The sequence below is a fragment of the Rattus norvegicus genome, chromosome 8 (genome assembly GCF_021556685.1).
Source record: "Rattus norvegicus strain SHRSP/BbbUtx chromosome 8, alternate assembly SHRSP_T2T, whole genome shotgun sequence".
Classification (NCBI taxonomy): domain Eukaryota; kingdom Metazoa; phylum Chordata; class Mammalia; order Rodentia; family Muridae; genus Rattus; species Rattus norvegicus.
Genome location: NC_141541.1, coordinates 68,135,001 through 68,155,929, shown reverse-complemented (window position 1 = coordinate 68,155,929; position 20,929 = coordinate 68,135,001). Strand labels below are relative to the sequence as shown.

The 20,929-nt window shown below is 45.2% G+C and overlaps 1 protein-coding gene across 3 annotated transcripts in view; it reads left to right on the top strand.

Moving 5' to 3' along the window:
- Positions 1-20,929, top strand: part of Thsd4 (thrombospondin type 1 domain containing 4) — a 627,039-nt gene that overhangs the window by 577,887 nt on the left and 28,223 nt on the right. For all 3 annotated transcript variants that reach the window (XM_087562028.1, NM_001429247.1, NM_001429249.1), the window contains 3 exon segments: positions 4,344-4,519; positions 7,243-7,339; positions 16,308-16,583. In XM_087562028.1, the coding sequence (XP_087418154.1) occupies positions 4,344-4,519; positions 7,243-7,339; positions 16,308-16,583 (549 nt within the window).

Here is a 20,929-nt window from a genome sequence, read left to right as displayed (position 1 = left end):
TCGAGCTGTCTGTGGTTAAACATCAGGGGCTTGGCCTCTGTGGAGCTTTGTGAGAGACGAATGGATGACAGCCGTGCAGGAAGGCTCTGTGTGTCTTAGAGCACAGGGGGGGATGAAATGGGCTGGACTGGGCAGAAGACACTGGAGAGGAAAGCAGCCCCTAAGGCGCGATAAGAGTTAGAGGTTGCAGTGGTGGTGATCACCCTTAATCCCTGCATTAGGAGGCAGAGGAGGCAGATCTGTGTTCAAGGTTAGGCTGGTCCACAGATCAAGTTCCAAGACAGCCAAGGATATGCAAGGAAACCTCTCAATCTCTCTCTCTCTCTCTCTCTCTCTCTCTCTCTCTCTCTCTCACACACACACACACACACACACACACACACACACACACACACACACAGCACTGTGGAGGACTGTTGTGAATAAGCTGAGCTGATACCCAGGAGCGACATGGCAGTATTAGTGACAGTCACTTTAATTTCCTTCAATGAACCATTGGACAGAAGCCAAAGGAACCCTTGTCTGGACCTTCAGAGAAATGAGGTGTGTGTGTGTGTGTGTGTGTGTGTGTGTGTGTGTGTGTTTAGTTGTTCGTTTCCATATTTGTCTTAAGATTAGCCTTTTTAATGTGTTTTCACATGGGCATCATATGGGAGTTGCCATAGATAAGAAGAGGGAGCGAGAGTTACAGGTGGTTGTAAGTCACCCAGTATGAGTGCTGGGAACAGAGCCCAGGTCCTCTGGAAGAGTAGCAAACAAGGCCTGTTAACTGCCCGGCTGTCTCTCCCAAGTGTGCCAAGTGTGCGTCTCCTCTAAAGGTTTATTCTTTTTTGTGTTGTGTGGGGGGTGTTTTGCCTGCATGCACATCTGTGCACCCTGGGCGAGACTGGTACCTGCCGAGGCCAGAAGAAGGCATCGCATCCACTGGCACTGGAGATGTAGAAGGTTGTGAGCCACCATGTGGTTGCCGGGAATTGAACCCTGATCCTCTACCAGAACAGCAAGTGTTCTTAACTGCGAGTCATCTCTCCAGCCCCCTAAATGTTCTTCTTACTCAATTTCTTTTTGAGACAGCATCTCAGATGACCTCAAGTTCCCCAGGTGACCAAGGCTGACTTTGAAGTTTTGATCCTCTTCTGCCTGCTCCCAAGGGCAGGGATTCCAGGCGTGAACCACCATAGCCCGTTTTATGTGGTGTCAGGGTAGAACTTAGGGCTTCCCGCATGCCGTGCGAGCTATCTCTGTAGCTCACAACATGCAAGATGGACCAACATGCCGTCCATATTCTCTGCCTCTGAGAACAAAATGTAAGATGCTGAATCTTCTTAATTTCTGCCTATTCCAGTCAGGCTGGAGTGAACAGGGGAAATGCCTAAATATGGAGACTCTTCTGTGCCTTCGCAAAGCGTCTGTCAATGAGGGCCTAGTCTCTGGGGATGCCGGCTGTAGATATGTAAGCTGGTCCATGAGTGTCACCCTTATTGAACCTGGACGGTGGATAATTGGAGTAGGACAATTATGCCATCCTGTCTAATTTTGCTTGTAGCTGAGTTTTTCCAGCATGGAGTTTTAAAAGGTTAAGTTGATTTATTCTGTAAAGTTAAGGCTCAAGGAGGCCCACTATGTTTGTGACGTTTAAAATTCGGACTTGTCTCTTTCTTTAACATCTGTATTAGTTTTATAGAATTCATTTTTATTTGTTCTTTGACAGTCCCGTACATGAGTCCTGAATCTTGACAATGCCCACCCCAACTCGCCCCGCCACTAACTGTGGACAGTCCTCAACATGTCCCCTCCCACCTTCATGTGCCAGTCAGTGCTGCCTGCTGGACTGTTAGCTGTCCTTGTTGGCGTCACCTTGTCCAGATGACCAGGGCCACAGTGAGTGCATGAGAGCAGTACCACGTCATATCCAGAAGACAGCGTTTCTCAGTGCCCTCCCCATGCTCTGACTCTGGTGTTCTTTCTGCCTCTTTACCCAGGATGTGGCCTGAGCCTTGGGGTGTTGATGCAGACATCTTGTTTAGGGCTGGGCCCTCAACAGCCACTCACTCTCAGCACTCTGACCAGCTGTGAGCCTCTGCACAGCTATCCACAGCAGGAACAGGTTTCTCTGGCCAAGGAAGCACTAACCTTGAATACAAACATATGCGTCAGAAGGCAGTCTGGTAACATATATGAAAATGAGGACATCCTTAGGCCCAATATACCACCATCATGTAGCCTTCCAGGTGCCAGAAGTTTCTGAAAAGCTCCCAACATGGACATCACCATTACCTTCCAACACCTTCCTTTCCCTTTTGCTCTCCCTTCCTTACGAGGATCACAAGTCTTCATGAACTTAAACCAATCACTTCATGTTCCTGGAGCACTGTGTTGTTACTCAAGACAGAAAGGATTTATTATATCTCACAATGACAGGACAGCCATGTGGCAGGATGAGGCAGCAGCTGGTTACATTGTGGCTGTAATCCGGAACTAAAGAGAGATGGACAGGGAGTGGGACTCAGCTATAAGCCCTCAAGGCCCACACCCCAGTGACTTACTTCCTCCAGTAAGGCTCCACCTACTAAACCCTCCAGAACCTTCCCAAACAGTACCACCATCTGGAGCCGAAGTGTTCCGTACACGAGTCTGTGGTGGACACCACATTCAAACCACAACTTGGAGTGCCTGAAAAATGAGGCTAGCAAGAGCTGCCTAGCAACACAGTGAGGATTATATCTGACAGCATCTCAGAAGTCTCCAGCACAGCCCACAGGCTCAGAAGCCCACAGAGGCTGGGGAGGTGGCTCAGTGATTAAGACACTTTTCAGACAGGCATGAGGACCAGAGTTTAGATCTCTAGGAGTCAGAGAAATTCTAAATGGGAATGGAAGCCCTCCTGTAGTAAAAGTGGTCTGTGGAGATGGGAGCTGCAGAACAAGCCAGCCACACTAGTCAGATCCAAAAGATATGAGGCCCTGCCTCAGTGAGCAGACAACAAGGTTGAGAATGATTGAGGAGGACTCCTGGCATCAACCTCCAAGCTTACACACATACACACACACACACACACATACACACACACTCACACACACAACATACGCACACAAATACACACTCAAACAACACTCACACACACACACACTGTGCATATAAACACACAGCACGTGCATATGTATGAAAATAAAGCCCAGAGAAGTCAGGAAGGGAATAAGAAAGAATGAAAATGACCAGAAAGACCAGAAATGTTTGCGGCCCTCTTGGCTTTGCCCTTGTTGGCAGGCACAGAAGTCAGAATTACAAGAAAGGCTTTGCACTGTTGGTAAGGACATTCAGAATCAATGCTATCCTGCAAGGAGAAGGACAAACAGTAAGACTGTTATAAAGATCTGGTTTCATGAGAGACTCACCTCACTGTTGAGGAATGATGGGCAGTGGGTGGGGGCAGGGACTGACCGGAGCTTACAAGTCTCCTATAAGAAAGAGGCGTCCCCCTTGGGGGCTCCCAGAGACTGAACTATCAACAAAGAGCATACAAGAGCTGAACCTAGACCCCTGCACACATGTAGCAGATGCACAGCTCAGTCTTCGTGTGGGTCCCCCAATGGCAGGGGCTGTCCCTAACTCTACTGCCTGCCTGTGGATCCCGTTCCCCTAACTGAGCTGCCTTGTCCTGTCTCAGTGAGAGAGGGTGGGCCTAGTTCTGCAGAGACTTGATGGGTCATTGGGGCGTGGGGGAGGGGGATTACCCAATGGGGCCTCCCTCATCTCAGAGGAGACGGGGAAGAGGTTTGGGGGGGACTGTGTGACAGGGGAATGGGAAGAGAGGGTGGACCAGTGATCAGGATGTAAGGTTAATTAATTAATTAATGTTGGGCCAATGGTAACATGCCTTCCTATTTTATAAGAAAAGCCAGGACTCTCAAAATTTTTATGTGACATTGCCCAATTCTTAAATTTATCCTCCATTATATTAAAAACAAAACAAAAAAGCAAACAATAACAATACAAGAGCTGAACTGGACCAAAATCAGCACATGGGCTGGAGTGTAGAAGCCCCTCACCTCAGTAATGACACACGACATAATTTAGTTTCTCTCTCCTATGCCTTATTCTTCCCTTGCTGTCTTTCCCCCTCTGTCTTGCGACCTTTTCTCCTTCTTCAGCCAATCCCACCCATCCTTCATTTTTCTCCCAAGTTCACATGGAAGGAATGGTTCAGGTGAGGGAGTGGTCGAGCCAGAGGTGGTGAGCTTTCAGACCATGCGTGCCCCAGGGCCGTTAGCTGAGTGACTCGGGTATTCAGATTGCTGCCTATACCTGAGCTTACCAGAGAAACGGTTCATTTGTCTCCACAGCCTTGCGAAGTCGCTCTGGCCGCTCCATCATCAATGGGAACTGGGCAATCGATCGCCCCGGGAAGTACGAGGGCGGAGGGACAATGTTCACCTACAAGCGACCGAACGAGATCTCCAGCACTGCCGGGGAGTCCTTTTTGGCTGAAGGTCCCACTAATGAGATCCTGGATGTCTATGTGAGTTTTGGGGGGTCGTGGGGTGCCCTCTGAGTTTGGGCTCCTTTCGCTTCCAAGGAATATACTTTGAATAAGCAGAAACGTCTTTGCCCAGACTGGATAAAATCACTTGAGTGAAGCCGGTCTGAGGAGCTCCTTCCAGTGCTTGGTATTGATCTTTGACATTTACCCCTGAATGTATGAGGCTCACAGAAACCATAAACTCTACCAGGTGCTTTATTACCCTCAGAGTTTATGGACCCAGTAAAACCAATTTAACTTGTTGAACCGAATCAGAGGCAAACAAATTCCGTTTCATGAGGCCTGGAGCTCCTCCAAGCTCTTTCCTCCCAATGCTAATTTGGCATGTTTTCTCTTTTATGGCAAAAGAAAGAAAATGCCAAGTGCAAAGCCGTCCACAGGCTCAACCTTCTCAGCCCCGTCAAGGCGAATGGAGAAGGAACACTTCAGATGACCCCAGATGAAACGGTGAAGCTTCAGCTGTAGTACAGGTTCCCTGCCTCACACACAAGGCTGTCATTGCTTTCCTGAAGCCAGAATTTTCAGAGTTGTTTTTAATGGTCTTTTTAAAAAGAATCTACTAGAAGGGCCTGAGGCACTCAGTCTGTAAAGTCTTGCAGGCATGAGAACCTGAGTTCCAGCCCCAACACCCACGTAACAGATGGGTGCGGGTGACACATGTATCCCAGATCTGTGGAAGCAAAGACAGGAGGATCCATGGGACTCAATGGCTGGCCAACCTAGCCTAATAAGAGAGCCCCAGGTCCCAGTGAGAGACTTTATCTTAAAGTCTCTCAGACACAGTTTGTCCAACACTCCAGGTTGACCTCTGACCTCCACGTGCACCCATACACGTGTGGACACACACTAGGCCACTAGAATCCAGTTCTGAAAAGATGCAGAACCAAAGGATGTCAAGAAACAAAAGCTTTAAATAAAAACACAGGTACCTCCTAGCCCCAGAGCCACACTGGCCTCTGTAATATTTGCTGTGTCAGAGCTTTAGAAATAATATCTCCAGTTCTAGAGTTCTGGTCTGTTCCTCTCGAGGGATAGCAGGCTGGAAATTACAAAAGAAGCCTTGTTTTAGTTCATTTGGGGTGTTTTTCTGTGAGTCATCCAGTTGGTTGGTTGACTGTGGGTAACTCTGAATAGCATCAGAGGTGAAGGCTTTGCCTGTGAACGGCCTCCTGTGGGTGGTCCAGGAAGGGTGGCCAACAATAACCCCATAAACAGCATAAGGCTTTCAGTGGCAGAATCTAGTACGGTTGTTTCCTCACAAAAAAGAGGCACAGGAGAGGGCAGAAGGAGAAACAGGACTTTATGCAGAGGCGACTGAGAGGGCTGGGGTAGACAGCAAGATCTGCAGTCACACAGCAGTGTCCCTCTGGGGTCCCATGTTTCGGTGGTGTGAGTCTTGTGCCTCTCACATCTGCCTGCCTCTGGGTGAGGGATATGTAAGAAACACATTTCACCAGTGAGAAGAAGGCAAGAAGGGGTGGCGTGAGTGGGAAACGCAGGTGTGACTTGTGGGTACGTGCAGGGCTACAAGACCTCAAAAACCAATCAGAATTCTCCTCTCTCCTCCTGATGAAGAAATTAAAACACGAGATCTAGAGACTGGCTCTGGGTTGCACAGCTGGTCGCCAAGAACCACTTTACAGAGCAGAAATACCAAGACGGTGTCCCCTGGCTTGGCTCCCAATTAAATTGTAGATCTGGGTGCTGTTGCTCCAATCTGCCCACCACTCCGCCTTCTACTGTAACAGCTGTGAGCACAGGAAGAGCGGGCAGAGAGGGATAATTCTGCTGGCCTTGCTCAGTCATCATCTTGTGCCTCAGAAGCAGACCTCTGCAGCCCACCCAGCTTCTGGCTTGGGATCCTGCTTACTTGGCAGTTGTTACCGTTTGTTTGCTTCTCGCTTGTCTTTTAACATTGTTTCCTCAAAGAATATGACCCAGGGAAACTTACATTTTTATATGTGTTGTTGTTTTGTTTCAGTTTTGTTTTGTTTTATTTTGGTTTTTTTGTTGTTGTTCGTTTGGTCTTTGGTTGGTTGGTTGGTTTTTTGTAATATTTTGGGGGTTAATATTTGTTTTGTTTTTGTTTTGGGGGGTTGTTGTTTGTTTGTTTGTTTGTTTGTAGGTTTTGTTGTTGTTTTGTTTTGTTGGCCTGGGTTTTTGTTTTCCACTCTATTTCACTAGAGTCTGGGACTTCCTGTGGGGCCAACCTAAGCCAGTGAGCCTTATGGGCCTAGTTGAGAACATTAAAGGACCCTTACTGTTCTAGGCTAGCCCTGCTCAGATCTGGTCCTCCTTTGCTTGACTGCCACCACCTAGTGCTCAAACAGGTTCCTCTGTGGTGTAAAGATCTTGGAACATTTCAAGGTCACTGATCCAAGCCCTGGCTGAGTACGGCTGTCAGTCACGGGTTCTCCTACTGTCCAATTGGACTTTATAAAACCTTAACTTGTATCTTCATAAAGTCTTAATCATTTCACCCACTTTTCTCCTGATTCATATGCACATGAAGTCTTCAATTGTTCAAGAACGACGTACAAGAAGGCACTGGAATTAACCTCATGTAAGCCATTGGTTTGTTGCTGCAACTAGACGAGAGCTTGCACATTTAACTACAGTACCACTTACGCTCTCGAGACCAAAGCCATCCAGAAAGGGGTGTGTCTGTGCAGGCTGTGCTAACTTTGACTTTGTGTCCTCAGATGATACACCAGCAGCCCAACCCAGGAGTCCACTATGAGTACGTGATCATGGGGAATAATGCCATCAGTCCACAGGTGCCACCACACAGGAGACCGGGTAAAGCCCCTTGTTTTTACCACCAAGCATGTTTGATCACTTTCTCTTAAAGCTCTCCCTGCCCCACTCTCTCTCCTTGTGCCCCTACCCTCTGTGTCCTGAACAATGCAGAGAAAACCTGCACATATTTCAAGGTAGTGGACTTGGTATCAGAACATGTCTCTCCATTAAAGCCTCCCTGATGGGTTATTTCATTCATCTGATGCTAAGCCACAGTTAAACATCCTGACCCCACATCTGAGATGATTGCATTGGCTTCAGGTTGCTGCTGTAGCAAATGACCTTCCAACCAGTAACTCAGAACAAGATGCAGGTGGTGGCCTTACAGTTCTGAAGGTCAGCATTCTCAAAAGGGTTTCATGAAGCCAAGACCAAGGTGCTACAGGAAGAATCCATTTTTCTCTGGTTTAGGCTTCTAGAAACCTCAGCCTCCATGACTTCTGACCCCTTCCTCCACCCTCAAAGCCAACCTGATGACTCCTGCCTGTCCACCTAAAATTGTTCCAAAAATAGAATACAGCTATGCACCCAGCAAGGAAAGGACAAGGGTCCAGGATTCCAGAATCAACTTTATTGCCAGGTAGGAATGGTAGCCCACCTGCAGTTCCAATGCTCAGAAGGCAGAGGATCCCAGAGCAGGCAGGCTAGGGTGGCTGCAGCAGTGCGCTCTGGGTTTAGCTGAGAGACCTTGCCTTAAATACAATAGACAGCAATCAAGGAAGATTTTTGATATCAACCTCTGGCCTCTACGTACATGTGTGTATGCACTCTAACATATGTGCATTCACACACATGTAAGCAGATTTGTACATATGTACATGCAAAGAAAAAAGTAATAATAACACAAACTAAAACAAAACAAAACCAAAAAATATCAACTTGTTTTTCCCATCTTTATTAACTTGGGTATTTCTTATTTACATCTCAAATGTTATTCCCTTTCCTAGTTTCCAGGCCAACATCCTCCTCCCCTTCTATTTGGGTGTTCCCCTCCCATCCTTCCCCCATTACCACCCTTCCCCCAAGAATCTCATTCACTGGAGGTCCAGCCTTGCCAGGACCAAGGGCTTTCCCTTCCACTGGTGCTCTTACTAGGCTATTCATTGCTACGTATGCAGTTAGAGCCCAGGGTCAGTCCATGTGTAGTCTTTGGGTAGTGGCTTAGTCCCTGGAAGCTCTGGTCGGTTGACATTGTTGTTCATATAGGGTCTCAAGCCCCTTCAAGCTCTTTCAGTTCTTTCTCTAATTCCTTCAACGGGGGTCCCATTCTCAGTTCAGTGGTTTGCTGCTGGCATTCGCCTATGTATTTGCTGTATTCTGGCTGTGTCTCTCAGGAGAGATCTACATCCAGTTCCTGTCAGCCTGCACTTCTTTGCTTCATCCATTTTGTCTAGTTTGGTGGCTGTATATGTATGGGGCACATGTGGGACAGGCTCTGAATGGGTGTTCCTTCAGTCTCTGTTCTAAACTTTGCCTCCCTATTCTCTCCCAAGGGTATTCTTGTTCCCCTTTTAAAGAAGGAGTGAAGCATTCGAATTTTGGTCATCCCTCTTGAGTTTCATGTGTTCTGTGCATCTAGGGTAATTTGAGCATTTGGACTAATAGCCACTTATCAATGAGTGCATACAATGTGTGTTTTTCTGTGATTGGGTTACCTCACTCAGGATGATATTTTCCAGTTCCCTCCATTTGCCTATGAATTTCATAAAGTCATTGTTTTTGATAGCTGAGTAATATTCCATTGTGTAGATGTACCACATTTTCTGTATCCATTCCTTTGTTGAAGGGCATCTGGGTTCTTTCCATCTTCTGGCTATTATAAATAAGGCTGCTATGAACATAGTGGAGCACGTGTCGTTTTTATATGTTGGGGCATCTTGTGGGTATATGCCCAAGAGAGGTATAGCTGGATCCTCAGGCAGTTCAATGTCTAATTTTCTGAGGAACCTCCAGACTGATTTCCAGAATGGTTTTACCAGTCTGCAATCCCACCAACAATGGAGGAGTGTTCCTATTTCTCCACATCTTCGCCAGCATTTGCTGTCACCTGAGTTTTTGATCTTAGCCATTCTCACTGGTGTGAGGTAAAATCTCAGTTTCATTTCCCTTATGACTAAAGATGTTGAACATTTCTTTAGGTGTTTCTCAGCCATTCGGCATTCCTCAGCTGTGAATTCTTTGTTTAGCTCTGAACCCCATTTTTTAATAGGGTTATTTGTTTCCCTGCGGTCTAACTTCTTGAGTTCTTTGTATATTTTGGATATAAGGCCTCTATCTGTTGTAGGATTGGTAAAGATCTTTTCCCAATCTGTTGGTTGCCGTCTTGTCCTAACCACAGTGTCCTTTGCCTTACAGAAGCTTTGCAGTTTTATGAGATCCCATTTGTCGATTCTTGATCTTAGAGCATAAGCCATTGGTGTTTTGTTCAGGAAATTTTCTCCAGTGCCCATGTGTTTGAGATTCTTCCCCACTTTTTCTTCTATTAGTTTGAGTGTATCTGGTTTGATGTGGAGGTCCTTGATTCACTTGGACTTAAGCTTTGTACAGGGTGATAAGCATGGATCGATCTGCATTCTTCTACATGCTGACATCCAGTTAAACCAGCACCTTTTGCTGAAAATGCTCTTTTATCCATTGGATGGTTTTGGCTCCTTTGTCAAAAATCAAGTGACCATAGGTGTATGGGTTCATTTCTGGGTCTTCAATTCTATTCCACTGGTCTATCTGCCTGTCTCTGTACCAATACCATACAGTTTTTATCACTATTGCTCTGTAATACTGCTTGAGTTCATGGATAGTGATTCCCCCAGAAGTCCTTTTATTGTTGAGGATAGTTTTAGCTATCCTAGGATTTTTGTTATTCCAAGTGAATTTGCAAATTGTTCTGCCTAACTCTACGAAGAATTGGATTGGAATTTTGATAGGGATTGCATTGAATCTGTAGATCGCTTTTGATAAAATGGCCATTTTTACTATATTAATCCTGCCAGTCCATGAACATGGGAGATCTTTCCATCTTCTGAGATTTTCTTCAATTTCTTTCTTCAGAGGCTTGAAGTTCTTATCATACAGATCTTTGACTTGCTTGGTTAAAGTCACACTGAGGTATTTTATATTATTGGGACTATTATAAAGGGTGTCATTTCCCTAATTTCTTTCTCAGCTTGTTTCTCCTTTGCGTAATGGAAGGCTACTGATTTATTTGAGTTAATTTTATATCCAGCCACTTTGCTGAAGTTGTTTATCAGCTTTAGTAGTTCTCTGGTGGAACTTTTGGGATCACTTAAATATACTATCATATCATCTGCAAATAGTGATATTTTGACTTCTTGCTTTCCAATCCATATCCCTTTGATCTCCTTTTGTTGTCTGATTGCTCTGGCTAGGACTTCGAGAACTATATTGAATAAGTAGGGAGAGAGTGGGCAGCCTTGTCTAGTCCCTGATTTTAGTGGGATTGCTTCAAGTTTCTCTCCATTTAGTTTAATGTTAGCAACTGGTTTGCTGTATATGGCTTTTACTATGTTTAGGTATGGGCCTTGAATTCCTGTTCTTTCCAGGACTTTTATCATGAAGGGGTGTTGAATTTTGTCAAATGCTTTCTCAGGATCTAATGAAATGATCATGTGGTTTTGTTCTTTCAGTTTGTTTATATAATGGATTACGTTGATGGTTTTCCATATATTAAACCATCCCTGCATGCCTGGGATGAAGCCTACTTGATCATGGTGGATGATTGTTTTGATGTTTTCTTGGATTCAGTTTGCAAGAATTTTATTGAGTCTTTTTGCGTTGATATTCATAAGGGAAATTGGTCTGAAGTTCTCTTTCTTCGTTGGGTCTTTGTGTGGTTTAGGTATAAGAGTAATTGTGGCTTCATAGAAGGTATTCGGTAGTGATCCATCTGTTTCAATTTTGTGGAATAGTTTGGATAGTATTGGTATGAGGTCTTCTGTGAAGGTCTGATAGAATTCTGCACTGAACCCATCTGGACCTGGGCTCTTTTTGGTTGGGAGACCTTTAATGACTGCTTCTATTTCCTTAGGAGTTATGGGGTTGTTTAACTGGTTTATCTGTTCCTGATTTAACTTCAGTACCTGGTATCTGTCTAGGAAATTGTCCATTTCCAGTAGATTTTCCAGTTTTGTTATAGACTTTTGTAATAGGATCTGATGATTTTTTTAATTTCCTCTGATTCTGTAGTTATGTCTCCCTTTTCATTTCTGATTTTGTTAATTTGGACACACTCTCTGTGTCCTCTCGTTAGTCTGGCTCAGGGTTTATCTATCTTGTTGATTTTCTCAAAGAACCAACTTTTGGTTCTATTGATTCTTTGAATAGTCCTTTTTGTTTCTACTTGGTTGATTTCAGCTCTGAGTTTGATTATTTCCTGCCTCCTACACATCCTGGGTGTATTTGCTTCTCTTTGTTCTAGAGCTTTTAGGTATGCTGTCAAGCTGCTGATATATGCTCTCTCCTGTTTCTTTCTGCAGGCACTCAGCGCTATGAATTTTCCTTTTAGCACAGCTTTCATTGTGTTCCATAAGTTTGGATATGTTGTGCCTTCATTTTCATTAAATTCTAAGAAGTCTTTAATGTCTTTCTTTATTTCTTCCTTGACCAAGTTATCATTGAGTAGAGCATTGTTCACCTTCCATGTATATGTGGGCGTTCTTTCCTTATTGTTACTGAAGACCAGCTTTAGCTCATGGTGGTCTGACAGGATGCATGGGATTATTTCTATCTTTCTGTATCTGTTGAGGCCTGTTTTGTGCCCGATTATATGGTCAATTTTGGAGAAAGTACCATGAAGTGGTGAGAAGAAGGTATATTCTTTTGTTTTAGGATTGAATGTTCTATAAATATCTGTTAAGTCCATTTGGTTCATGACTTCTGTTAGTCTGTCTATGTCTCTGTTTAATTTCTGTTTCCATGATCTGTCCATTGATGAGAGTGGGGTGTTGAAATCTCCTGCTATTATTGTGTGAGGTACAATGTGTGCTTTGAGCTTTAGTAAGGTTTCTTTTATGTCTGTAGGTGCCCTGGTATTTGGAGCATAGATATTTAGGATTGAGAGTTCATCTTGGTGGATTTTTCCTTTGATGAATATGAAGTGTCCTTCCTTATCTTTTTTAATGACTTTTGCTTGAAAATCGATTTTATTCAATATTAGGATGGCTACTCCAGCTTGCTTCTTCAGACCATTTGCTCGGAAAGTTGTTTTCCAACCTTTCACTCTGAGGTAGTGTCTGTCTTTGTCTCTGAGGTGTGTTTCCTGTAGGCAGCAGAATGCAGGGTCCTCATTGAATATCCAGTTTGTTAATCTGTGTCTTTTTATTGGGAAATTGAGTCCATTGATGTTGAGAGATATTAAGGAATAGTGATTGTTGCTTCCTGTTATTTTGGTATTTAGAGGTGAGATTATGTTTGTGTGCTTGTCTTCTCTTTGTTTTGGTGCCAAGACGATTAGTTTCTTGCTTTTTCTAGGGTGTAGCTTAAACATTTATTATCCTTTGTAGGGCTGGATTTGTAGAAAGATATTGTGTAAATTTCGTTTTGTCATGGAATATCTTGGTTTCTCCATCTGTGTTAATTGAGAGTTTTGCTGGATACAGTAACCTGGGCTGGCATTTGTGTTCTCTTAGGGTCTGTATGACATCTGTCCAGGATCTTCTGGCTTTCATAGTCTCTGGTGAGAAGTCTGGTGCAATTCTGATAGGTCTGCCTTTATATGTTACTTGACCTTCTTCCCTTACTGCTTTTAATATTCTTTTTTTGTTTTGTGCATTTGGTGTTTTGACTATTATGTGACAGGAGGAGTTTCTTTTCTGGCCCAATCTATTTGGAGTTCTGTAGGCTTCTTGTATGTTTATGGGCATCTCTTTCTTTAGGTTAGGGAAGTTTTCTTCTATGATTTTGTTGAAGATATTTACTGGTCCTTTGAGTTGGGAGTCTTCACTCTCTTCTATACCAATTATCCTTAGGTTTGATCTTCTCATTGAGTCCTGGATTTCCTGTATGTTTTGGGCCAGTAGCTTTTTCCATTTTACATTATCTTTGACTGTTGTGTCAATGATTTCTATGGAATCTTCTGCTCCTGAGATTCTCTTTTCTATCTCTTGTACTCTGTTTGTGATGCTTGTATCTGCGGCTCCTTGTCTTTTCTTTTGGTTTTCTATATCCAGGGTTGTCTCCCTTTGTGCTTTCTTTATTGTTTCTATTTATTTCCATTTTCAATTCCTTCACCTGTTTGATTGTGTTTTCCTGTAATTCTTTCAGGGATTTTTGTGTTTCCTCTCTAAGGGCTTCTACTTGTTTACTTGTGTTTTCCTGCATTTCTCTAAGGGAGTTCTTTATGTCTTTCTTAAAGTCCTCCATCATTATGATCAAATGTGTTTTTAAATCTAGACTTTGCTTTTCTGGTGTGTTTGGATATTCAGTGTTTGCTTTGGTGGGAGAATTGGGTTCCGATGATGCGATGTAGTCTTGGTTTTTGTTGCTTAGGTTCCTGTGCTTGCCTCTCGCCATCCGGTTGTCTCTGGTGTTACCTTGTTCTGCTATTTCTGACAATGGCTTGACCGTCCTATAGGCCTGTGTGTCAGAAGTGCTGTAGACCTGTTTTCCTGTTTTCTTTCAGTCAGTTATGGGCACAGAGTGTTCTGCTTTCAGGCGTGTAGTCGTTCCTGTCTACTGGTCTTCAGGTGTTCCTGTGGACGTGTGTCCTGAGTCCAGCAGGCAGGTCACTTGGAGCAGAAAAGTTGGTCTTACCTCTGGTCTCAGGCCTGAAGTCGCTCCTCAGGGCTGTGTTTCAGCTCTCTGTGAGGGCAGCAACCAGAAGGGCCTGTCCCTACTTCTGGGTCCCTGTGCACAGGGGACCCTGATGGCTTTAGGTGTTTTCCTCTAGAGTCAGAAATGTGGGCAGAGAGTGGTCTCCTCTGGTTTCCCAGGCGTGTCTGCCCCTCTGAAGGTCTACCTCTCCCTCCCACAGGATTTGGATGCAGGGAGCTGTTTCACCGGGTCTGTTCAGATCTGGGTGCAGTCTGGACTGCAGGGCTCCTGCAGCTTGACTGTCCCTATCTTCCTGTTCCCAGAGGTCCTTTACAGTTTCCTCTTGGGCCAGGGATGTAGGCAAAGGTGGGCAGAAGTGGCGGTCTCTCCTGCCCTGAAGTCTCAGGATAGCCCACCAAGTATCAACTTTTAATTCCCTTTTCCTCCCAGAGGGAATGTCTCTTACCAGTGCGATGAATCTGCCTTACCCCTTTCTATTAAAAAAATAAATAAATAAAGCCTTCCTATAGGTAATTTGAGCATTTGTCTATACTTTAAATATCATTGTTTGCAATTAGTTTGTTCAAAACCAACCTGAATATTACACTCTTCTGAAGTTGGCAGAATATCTGAACTCAGTCAACCAGAGGCTGAGGACACCTGATGGGTGTCCCTGTGCACACACTTGCGGCAAGCTTAAGGGAAAGTCCCGGGATCTGGGATGGGTTAAAGCGACGTGTAGAACATGCATATCCTGTCTCTCTGCACTGACCCTGCTCACAGGAGCAGCCTCATGGAACCCCCCCCCCCAGCTTGTGCTGGGCGCACAACCTAGAGAGTGAGATTGAGAGCTGACCCCCACTGTCACCTCAGATGTGGTAAGGTTCCAAGGACATGGTGTGGTCCATGCTGGGGTCTTTGGTGCTCAGGAAGTGCAAAGCCCCATGCCATTGGTATATCTCTGTCTAAAATGGCCTTCTGTGCAGTGCCCTTGCCCTGCCCACCACAGATGCTTGTGGGAACTCTGTTTTGTCCCTCCTGAGAACCCAGGTTTGCACTATGCTAAGGGAGGGCCCCCCTCAAACCAAACAGCTTTCTTTATCTGTTAAAATGAAAATAAGCAAAAATCTAGGAGCATAGCCAGACTTGAAGAGGAACAAAAACAGAGAGACCCCATATCTCAAAAGTGATCTGCCACATCGCTCTGCACACGTGTGTGTCCGCACATGTGTGTCTGTGTGTGCACAAAGCCAAGTCTATGCACTCTTGTTCAGCAAGCAACATGTCGGTCATGCTGCTGAGTTAGAACATACATATTCTGCATTCTTTGTTTATTCCACTTCATAGTTGTGCTATGATGTCATTTAATTTTTACCGTCAGCACACACTGAAGTCTATTGTCTTGGTATGGCATAGGATATTTTAGTAACCATATTTTTATGCACTGCTTTAAGTAAAAGAATGAGACCATGTATAGGATAAATATTCTAGAAACAACATAAGGAGGTCAAAGAGTATGTGCACATTTCAAACTTAGAGCGATGGAGCCAGACTTCTCTCCACAAGTTAGCATCTGTGTGTAAGCTCATGCATACTGAGAGAAGCAGATGTCAGCTCCCAGCAGAGGACTGGAGGACATGAGCTTCCAAACTTTTTAACTCTTACATAAGGTAGAAAAGAGTTGAGGTTCTCCTGGTCCGTGTCTTCCTAGGTGATATGTGCATTATGAGCGAAACTGAGAGATTTTTATGGCTTTTAGCTGTTTGTATGTTTGTTGGGGAGGGACCATCTTCCCATGACCTTCGACAATTCCTCACTATTTTGTTTATATGTATGAGTATCTTGTTGTGTGCCACATGTGTTACCTGTGCCCCAGGAGGCCAGAAGTGGTGTTGGATTTCCCGGGACTGGAGTTATAGACATTTGAGAGCCACCCTCTGGGTCTGGGAATTGAAGCTGGGTGTTCTGCAAAAGCAGTAAGTGCTCTTACCAGTGAGCCATATCTCCAGCCCCTTATTACTGACTTTTAATAATGTTTTAAATATGAGAGAAATGAGTATTTCTTTTTCTAAATTACCACTGTTATTTCAAATGAGCTCCTACTGCATCCTGGCCAGTGGCAAAACTCTCTCCCTTTTCATCTTTTTTCAACTCAATGTGCAAAGGCATCTCACTTCTGTGGGTGTGCTGCTTCTCCTAGGAGAACCTTTCAATGGGCAGTTGGAAACAGAAGATGGCGGTCAGGAGGACAGAGAAGAGAGGGAGAAGAACCAGGAGAAGGAAGACTCACACGTCGAGGCCCCTGAAGTATTCACATCAGAATCCACGCAGACCTTCCCAGTCAGGCATCCGGAGAGATTCCCTTCCCACCGACCAGATAACTTAGTGCCTCCAGCACCACAGCACCCCAGGCGAAACCGGGACCACAACTGGAAGCAGCTGGGGACAACAGAATGCTCCACCACCTGTGGGAAAGGTAAGCCTGTGTGGAAATCCCAAGCCAGGCAGCTAAGGGAGAGATGCCCGGCGGCTGGGGCAGCCCTCGCTGCATGACCCACCTGCGAGACGGCTTGCTCATGTGCCATACAGGGTTAGAGGTCCCCAAGGTAACCCTGTCTCATCCAGTAGCGAGACTTAAGGATTCAGAAATCGGTGCTCCCACCCGTTTATCACAGCGAGAGAGGACAGATTTGAGTGAGCAAGTGGACACGTGGGCCAAGTCCAGGAGAGCAGCTTCCAGGGGGTCCCTTCCAGCAATGCTATGTAACAGTTCACACCAAAGCCTACCAACCTGGGGTGCTCACCCAGGCCTTACTCTAGCGCCCCTGAGGCCACCCTGACACAGTAAACCAGGGCATGAAGCACACAGAAACAGACGACCTTCACTGTCATCATAGACCTTCACGACTCAAGATCTCAAGCGTAGGAAACACTCAGGCAGAGTCTTGCCATGCCCCAAGATTGTGTCCTAGAAACTACTCAACAAAGGCAGACAATTAAAAAGATACAGAGCAAGGCTGTGAGGGTGCACGTCTTTAATCCCAGCAGAAGCAAGTGGATTTCTGAGTTTGAGACCAGCCTGGTCTACAGAGTGAGTTCCAGGACAGCCAAAAAAAAAAAAGCAAAACAGTAACAACGAGAACAGCCAGAATAGATCTTCTGAGTTGAACATTCCCTGTAGCTATAGTATAGTCCATAATCAGAGAACATATGCACATACTTCAGTCTAAAAATTGAGAAATCGGGTTTATAGATGGCTGGGGTGAAGACATGATCTAAAGGTTTCATGGGAAACAACGTGCGTCTTGGCGTTTCACTGCAAGCTTTCATCTCCCTCCCCTCCCTTTTGTACGCTCCTGATGAAAATTTTAATCCCAGGTTCATCTAGTGTCCTAGCCCAGTCGGCCAGGACCACCAGAGAAAAGCCCTGCCCTCCCAATGTCATGTTTGTTCACTGTTGCAAGAAGGGAGCCATGTGCCAGAGGCAGCCTCTCTCCAAGGAAAAGGCAGACAGTACAGGACTGAGGAAAGGTGGAGTTTCAGTGAATTGAGACAAAATGATGTTTTGATAGGCTGAAAGCAAAATTGGCTGCAGTTTTATATCAAGGGTGACATGTGTGAAGGGGTCCTGATCAGGTCTAGACTGTAACACGGCTCTAGGGCCCTTCCTCTGGCAACTCCAAAGTCAGGAAAGATGGGGAAATCAGTTTCTGGAAACCCTGTGTAGCTCTGCCCTGTGATCTGGAAATTGACTCTGCCTCTGGTTCAGGGTGACTTACAGTCCTCCCTGCAAGGAAACACCCAGGAACTATGTAGGTACAATCTTCTTCCTCTATAGGCTGAGGGCATCTTATTCCATTGTTGCCCTGAAACAGTTGTTCTCTGAGGAGGAGATGTTACTATAGAAACAAAAGCTGTGCCCCATTCCAAGCATCCTAAAACCTGGAAGGCTGTGAAATCCACCCCAGACATTGATTTGATGATTAGCTGTTGTTTGGATTTTTTTGTTTTGTTTTGTTCTTTTCTCTTCAAGAGACTTGAATCTGGGCTGGGGAGATGGCTCAGTGTTTATGAACGCTTGCTGTGCAAGCATGGAGACTGAGTTCAAAGCCCAAAACCCACATAAAAGTTGGACGTGGGACATAAACCTCTATAATCTCAGCTCCCTGAGAGAGATGAGAGGCAGAGACATGAAAACCCCCAAATGCCTACCCTGGCCTACACAGCAGAAAACAAGGAAACCTGTCTTGAATAAAAGTAGAAAATGAAGACCAACATGCCAGGTTATCCTCTGACGTTTATACATGTGAACAGAGAGAGAGAGAGAGAGAGAGAAAGAGAGAGAGAGAGAGAGACAGACAGACAGAGACAGACAGACACACAGAGAAAGATCAGATCTAAGAGAGTCTTGGATCTGAGGGTATCTTTTTTCAAACAAGCCCTGGCCTGATGGCCTTGGGGACTAGAACTTAAGTCTTGGATTCTTTTTATCTGGGGGTGACAGGATAGGAGTAGGTGGCTGGAATTCTTTATGCTCCAAGCCTTGGTGATTCCACAGTGATTGATCCCACCTGGTGATTGGAGAGTTAACGTATGAGCTCTTGATGCACTCGCTTTACTGTGCTCAGACTCTGAGCGGAGAACGTGGTCTGAAGAGCAGCTGTGCTGTAGACTGTCTTGACAGAGGCAGACAGCTAAGATAACTGCCAAAAGGCTAAAGCCATTTTAATAAGATTTTATCCTAGGCATTACAGAGATAAGCAGAATATCTCAGCACTGACACAGGAACCTGAGATCCACTCCTGTCCAGCTCCTGTGCCACTTATGAATTGGTGTAGTGCCCAGACAGCTCAGAAGAAACTGCCACTGAGTGGTTTGCAATGCAGAATTATGTGTGTAGGAGATTCCTCCCCACCCTGGGTAGAGACCACACGATAATGATGTGTGGATATAGTGAGGTAAGGGCTGAAGAGCTTGATCATCCAGGTGGCCATTCAGCAGGCCCCTCTCTGTTCTGTGTCAGGCACGATGGAGAAACACTGCAGAGTCAAAGTGCCCTCAGCCTGCCCCCAACTGCCTTCCTCTCCCTCCATTACTGCCCTCAGACACCTGACCAGCACACTCCTCTTCATACGCCACATTAGTCCCATTTCTGTGACAAAAGATATGACAAGAAGCGAAGCTGAGGTAGGAAGGGGGTGTTGTGGCTCTCAGTGCGAGCGTCGATCATGGTAGGAAGTGATGACAACAGAAGCTGGGAGCAGCTGCCCACACAGCATGCACAGTCGGGAGGAAGAGGGCTGTGAGTACCTGTGCTCAGCTCCCTTTCTCCTTTTATTTAGCCTGGGACCCAAGCCCAGGGAATGGAGCTGCCCACAGTTAGGGTGGGTCTTCTCACCTTAGTTAATCTAGAAGTTCCCTCCACACACATGTTTAGAGGCTGGTCTCTCTCATAGGTGAGTTTCCAAGGTTACAATATTAACCATCGTTTATTCCAAGCCCCAGCTCTGGTGTCCCCTCCACTGTGGAGCCTGCCTGATGTGTGTCAAGTAAGCACTCTTTCTTGGGAACTCACAGCACTTTGGGTCACATTCCTTGGTTGGCTGGAATATCTCCTCAGGTTTCCACTTCGTAAGCTCAGCATCATGGTGAGCACATGATGTTTCTCTGTGTGAGCTCCTCAGATGTTTCCTGAGTAAAGGATACATTGTTACCACATTTTAAATGTACACAATATGAACTACCAGAAAAGACACAAGAGTTTATACTTTTATTTTTCTTGTCTTTACCCGTGCTCTGTGAATAGCATAAAGAATATAAATTTATTTTTCTAAATTAAAAAAAAAGTGTGGGGCTGAAGTGTGGTTAAGAGCACTGGCTGCTCTTCCAGAGGTCCTGAGTTCAATTCCAAGCAACCACATGGTGGCTCACAACCATCTGTAATGAGATCTGATGCCCTCTTCTGGTGTGTCTGAAGATAGCTACAGTGTGCTCATATACATAAAATAAATAAATAAATCTATTTTTAAAAATTGTGTGTATGTGCCTGCATAAGTTTATGTGCACTACATGTATGAAGTTCCCAAAGAGTCCAGAAGGGGCATCAGAGCCCCCAAAACTGGTGTTGTGAATCACCACGAGGAGGATGGTGGGAGCTGACCCAAGGTCTTATGGAAGTATTCCTAACTACTGATCCATCTCTCCAGTCCCAAGAATGTAAATTTGTATGTCCAAATTAAATCATGTTTTTCTAAGGCAGCCTTTACTTTTTACACTGTAAATACACACACACACGCGCGCGCGCGCGCGCGCACACACGCGCACACACATACACACACCAGAATGTGAAGTATGAAATGTAATATCCACATGATCCATTTCAAATATGTAGCCCGTACATATGCACACCCATATGTGCATGTGTGTGCCACACTTGGCATTTGCTGCTCTAGATATCCAAGGTGACTGTCCCATTCTCTTCTCTACCCAGCAAACAGACTGGCTCTGAAGCCAGAAAGTTTCTGAAGGGTGCCTTGAAAATAAAGCATTAGCGGATATTATTTCCCTTCCTCTCACTGTGACAAACAGCGAGAGCTGGCGGGCACCTCCTGTGCTCCCTCCAGTGAGCATTCCCAACCTTCGCAGCCGGGCCACAATATTGTCACCTACAAAGTTCCTGCTCACACACCTTGCAGTCAAGTTCATTTTTTTTTGTTTTTGTTTTGTTTTTTCTTTGTTGTTGGTGGTGGGTGGTGGTTTTGGTTGTTGTTGTTGTTTTTACGACTTTTGTCTCCAGCGACATCTGTAGCTACCTTTGGCTAC